This window comes from Bidens hawaiensis, unplaced genomic scaffold (genome assembly GCF_021521415.1).
Source record: "Bidens hawaiensis isolate Kalapana, Puna unplaced genomic scaffold, B.hawaiensis_p1.1 tig00002617_1, whole genome shotgun sequence".
Lineage (NCBI taxonomy): Eukaryota > Viridiplantae > Streptophyta > Magnoliopsida > Asterales > Asteraceae > Bidens > Bidens hawaiensis.
In genome coordinates, this window is record NW_027491142.1 from 888350 (window position 1) to 893647 (window position 5298).

At 34.7% G+C, this 5298-nt stretch overlaps 1 protein-coding gene across 1 annotated transcript; it reads right to left on the minus strand.

The window, feature by feature from the left end:
* Positions 1-314: 314 nt before the first annotated feature.
* On the minus strand, positions 315-2005 carry LOC143620607 (uncharacterized). The gene is made up of 3 exons (XM_077092265.1): positions 1728-2005; positions 817-1130; positions 315-722 (listed from the first exon to the last, which is right to left on the minus strand). The coding sequence occupies exons 1-3, from the start codon at positions 1828-1830 to the stop codon at positions 315-317; spliced, it is 825 nt and encodes a 274-aa protein (XP_076948380.1). The 5' UTR covers positions 1831-2005.
* Positions 2006-5298: the final 3293 nt, after the last annotated feature.

Below are 5298 nucleotides of genomic sequence, written 5' to 3' on the forward strand. Positions count from 1 at the left end.
AACGGCTAATAGGTAAATAACTACAAAATTAGACAAACAAGAAAAACATGTCATATAATATGTATGGTTAAACATGAAAACAACATTTTTATTGGCATCCTACATAATAAGATTGATGCCTAGGAATCTCATGGGATTTGATCACGTACAACTAGAGAAAATTCTTAAGGAAACAGGTAAAAGCTACCCTTTGTTATGGAGTGATTTGTTTAGACGGTTTGCTCCAACGAACGATTGACTTGAAATCCCGATCAAACCAAAAGTGTTACCGAATCTTGATCAAACCGGCCCCATCAACAATTGAACACGTTTAATTAAGACCAAGGCCAAAATGATTCATTGTTCATAGTGTATCCTAAAGAACCCTCAGTAGTAGTGTCGATATATGATTCGTATTCGATCTTTGGACACCTAAGAATAGTCAAATTATCTTCTTCGTCTTGTGAAAAATCTGATTGATTCTCAAATACGTTTGATGAGTCACAAGGCTCTAGAAATGAAGAATGGTTTCCGTCGGGGCTATAAGAATCGATTATGTCACTTTTTGTGGAGACCGAATTGGCGTATTCTTGCTTGCATATCACCACGTTTGGATCATTGCTCCATGTCTGAATCGAAACTTGATTTGGGGTAGTTTCTTGAACTTTTGAGGGGAATTCATTTGGGGTTGAATCTTTTTCCATTATCTCCCTTCCATGTAACTTTTCTTTGAGCATTTGAACCTATATCATATGTGAACAAGAAATATATATGTTAAACCCTACAAACATATACGGATGAAACACTTGCACATATGATGGACCATCATATATATACCTCTTGTTTCAACTTGTCATTGTGTTTTTGGAGTGAATCAAACTCCAATTTAAGTTGATCGTAACTCGAATTCAAGCTCTCGTAATCCTTTTCAAGCTGTTTGGTCTTGCAGCGCGCACGGTGATTCTGAAACCAAATGGTAACCTGTCTCGGCTGCAAATCAAGCTCTTTGGCAAGCTGAAGCTTCCTCTCCGGTTCAAGCTTGTTTTCCTGTTTAAAACTCTTTTCAAGACACTGAACTTGATCAACTGTCAACCGCCGTTTCTTCTTTTCTTGTTGCTCGGAAACTGACTTCTTTCTCTTCACTTGATCTCCTGTCACATAAATATAAAATTAGATGATTTTACGTTTCTTTGTTTTAGTTATATTGTTTTGGTGTTTCGATAGCTCTTAACGTAATAAACGTACAAATAACTAGCGTTTTATGCTATGACTTGGAGATGACCAAAATGGTGCCGGCTACCGGAGCTATTAGAGGTTTCGGGATCGATCTATGTATTATGGTCCGGTACCAGTTTTATACTGAATTTGTACCTAGTTTTTGGTATTTCGGTATCGATATATACGGTACGGGTACCGAGCTCAACTAGTACTATGATGAATGCAATTATTATTTAGCTGCTTCAAAACCGTAGACTAATAATAATTAGTCTAGTTATCTGAACATTTAGTAAGTTAATTTTAGTTGTATTGTGTTAAAATAAGAAAAATATATAGGATCAATTGAGTTGAAAACCAATGAGTAATTATGTTATAACTTAGTAATTTTACCATGTTACTCTAAACTATATAGTAACAATAATTACTTTAGTCTTATACAATTAACAAGATTAATTTCATTTCTAACGGATCACATCTCTATTGTTTTGTGTTACAAATAAGAAAAAAAAAATATATAGTTAGTTATTTACCATGAAATGAGTTGGAAGGCCATGGGTTTGAATCAAACCCATCAGAAGAGAAACCAAGGGTTTGGTTTTGGAGCAGAGCTTGAAACATAATTCCACCCTCCATTTAAAATTTGACTTTGGGTCAAAGTTAGATTAGATGATGATTGGGAGATGGGGCTTGTGTCTAAAAGAGCAAGTGTTTAGAATAACAATGATCATGTGTCGGTAGAGAGAGATCAGGCCCATGAATCACAAGCTGATTTGGGTTATGAAAACCATGAAAAATGCGTGTTTTAGAGAGAGAATCTTGTGTGGGGAGAAGGGTTTGATGGGGTTTATAACAACATCATGGAATGGGGAGAAAAATGGGCCGGGCAAAAAGGTTTGTTCATTATCTATAATTTTAAAAACAGGGGTTTTAATTGAACCGGGCGTATATTGTGAAAATACTATACTACTACACTACATAATATAGCTTTCTTTATGTGTTTTTTTACTTCTTTAGATGTGAGATCAAGATATACAAAACATTATTATACAAACACACATAGTCTATGGGATTACGCTCTGTTTTTCATACAAAAGAAATTGGTTGATTTAACCCGATTCACTTGGTTGTAAAGTCTCGCTTAAGCGCCAATTAATCGTCAGTCCCTACCCGGCACCGACAGTCACCGATTAACCGCTATTTATTTACACATAAATTCGAATCCGATTAATTCTAGTTCATACCCCCGCCCGACTAGTGTATAGCGAGTTTTTCAACATTGACTATAACTACAAGTCTATAAGTGGGTGGTTGTTATTGTTAGTTAAATGTTTTCCCTTTCCAATCCAACTATATGCACCAGAATGTACCAACATGAATTAACTGAATTAGTATCTTGATCGGTTCTGGTAGTTTTTTTAATTTTCAAATATTGATATGAAGTTACGTGGTAAAGGGGAATTATAAATGAACAAAAAAAGGAAGGTATGGGCAAGAAAATATTGTTTATAAGCTTTAAAGCTTGACTTGTGTGGTCCTAGAATTTAGGGAATAAAGAAATGAAACCGAAAGTCGTCATTTGCAAAAACTGGTTTTTGAAAAACATAAAAAATAATATCTTTTCCTATTTTTGACTGTATGAATTTAATTTTTCCTTATTTAAAAATGGTATGCAAAAGAAAAAAAGTTATACCGATGAGAAAGTGAGGATAATTACCAAACTTTATAACAAAGTTTTAAATTCAAGTTAATGGTATTAATCAAACCAACGATATGTTAGAGTTGGGTTTTATGACGTCTAAAAACCCCTAAATATTTGATTTGATTGCATTGATGAATTATAAGAAGTCATTAGTAGAGGCTATTGTTATATTGACATAGTGGGTTTTGTGAAAGAAACGGACTTTGATTAGGTTGTTGCTTTTTGTGGCATTATGTAGAAACGGAAGTGTAACATTGGTTTTGTGGTTCGTTTTGAAAAATCTCTCCTAGGTTTATTGTTTGGATGACCTAACTATATAAGGAGAAAAGGATAAACTTTCAAATTTGAGAGATGGGATGTGTGATTCAGAAATGGAACGAAGTGAGAAGAAAGATGAGAGGAAAAAAAAGAAAAAAAAAACGGAGCTGCTATGTTTTTAACTCATGATCTCAGTTGTGTTGTTAAAAGAGTCTTATTAGCTTTTGTGTTTATTAGACTACTAGTTTTAGTGTCTCACTTTTTTCGTTTTTTTATTAAATTTTGATTTATGATTTTTTTATTTATTTTCTTTTAATTTTTTAATGGTTTTTTTATGTGACTACAAATTATTCTCATCTAATTTCTTCTACTTTATTGAATAAGTGGACACTATAAAAATATATAGGATGAAAGATAGCAGGGGAGGCAAAAAAAAAAATAGAGGTCAAATCAGTCATTCTGGAGGAAAAGGATGAGTCACCACCACCCATATTAGATTATTCGGTTTTCTTTTCTATTTTAAACCGGCCCATCGTCATGTTATGTTAGTTTCCCCGAACCTCCGGCTCATAACAGGATTCGCCCTCAAACCACCGTCCAAACCCATATAATGCTCGACCAATTCAAACTGACAATCTATATATTGTATAATAAATAAAAGATATTGTTATTTCATAAATGCTGGTGTCAGAAATTTTTGTTCCTATGAGTTTAAGATTTTTTTGTGTTTAAACTTTTTCCATTGTTTAAAATCTTTTAGCGCTGAATGGGTCGAGTTGGATTAGATAAATAAAATGCAATACCGCTATAATACCAAAAGTGCATCGTCAATAATAAATATTACATATTATAATTGTTTCCGACACGTTTTCATGTTTTGAAAACATTCAAACATAAAGGACGTCTTTTGCCATTTTGTCTTAAAAAAATGCAGCATTATTCATATAATCGTCATGTATTAAACAATAAATAACCTTGTTTTTTACTCATATTGGATTTGATTATTTGAAAATCAAAATCAAAGAAAGATGGATGGACGGGTAAAATCACGCAGGTTGTCGGTTAAGGTTGGAGGTCGGGTCGTGTTGTCACAGTCACTTGTCGTGAGGTTTGGATTGAAGGCTTGAAGGTTGAAGCATCGCTGGTGTAGGAGTCGTTGGACAAAGCATCGGATAATTGATTGGTCATCAGTTTCTTTGTTTTCTTAAGAATTAAAATTTTTATTTAGATATTATGTATAAATATTTTAATTGGATCCATTCTATAAATAATTTTGGACTTATTTTATAATCTATATACAGGCTGTTGTAAACTTTAATACCCTTTAAAAATCTTTTTCTATATATTGTATAAAAAATTGAGGTCTAAACAAATCAGGCTAAATTTTTCATAGCGAATGGGTTTGAAATATATGTATTTTAAATGATATAGGGTTTGTCCGCTGAAAAAGATGGGTTCACTTGTTATTTAATACTACAAATTATATATATAATCGAAAAAAGACCAGATTCAGACAAACCTGGTTAGCAACTTGTACCTCCACCACTGATAATCATGTGTCACCTTTATATCTAGTCACACAATTTTTTTCTCTATCTTTCCCTTAGGCTGAGGGGTGTGGGGCTTCAACGGGGGCGCTAGAGCCCCTCCGCTCGCGCCCCCAGGCACTAACACCACACCACTGGGGCGCGACCCGGGGCGCTAACGGGGCGCTAGCACGAAAAATGATGCAGGCGTGACGGGGTTAGCGGCAGAAGAGAGAGGCTGAGGGCATAGGGGAGTGTGCAAGTGGCCGTTGGACATATACAAAGAGCCGTTGGGCTCTTATTTAATTAAAAAAAAACGTTTTTTCATCTATAAAATACCCCATTTCACCCATATCAATCACCACAACTTCAAAATAAAACCCAAAATCAACCCATCTTCCCAACATTTTTTTAAAAAAATGGCTGGAAATTGGTACCCCAACCTTGATTCAGATTATATTGACGACGATTTATGGTCGTCACCGCACCAACCGATGTTTTATTCGGAGCCGCAAGAATCATCCGGTTTTCAACCATCCAACACACAACCGTCTCCTAACTTTGTTGTTCCGGAGACACAAGAATCACACGGTGAAGCTACGGGACCAAGAAGACGCG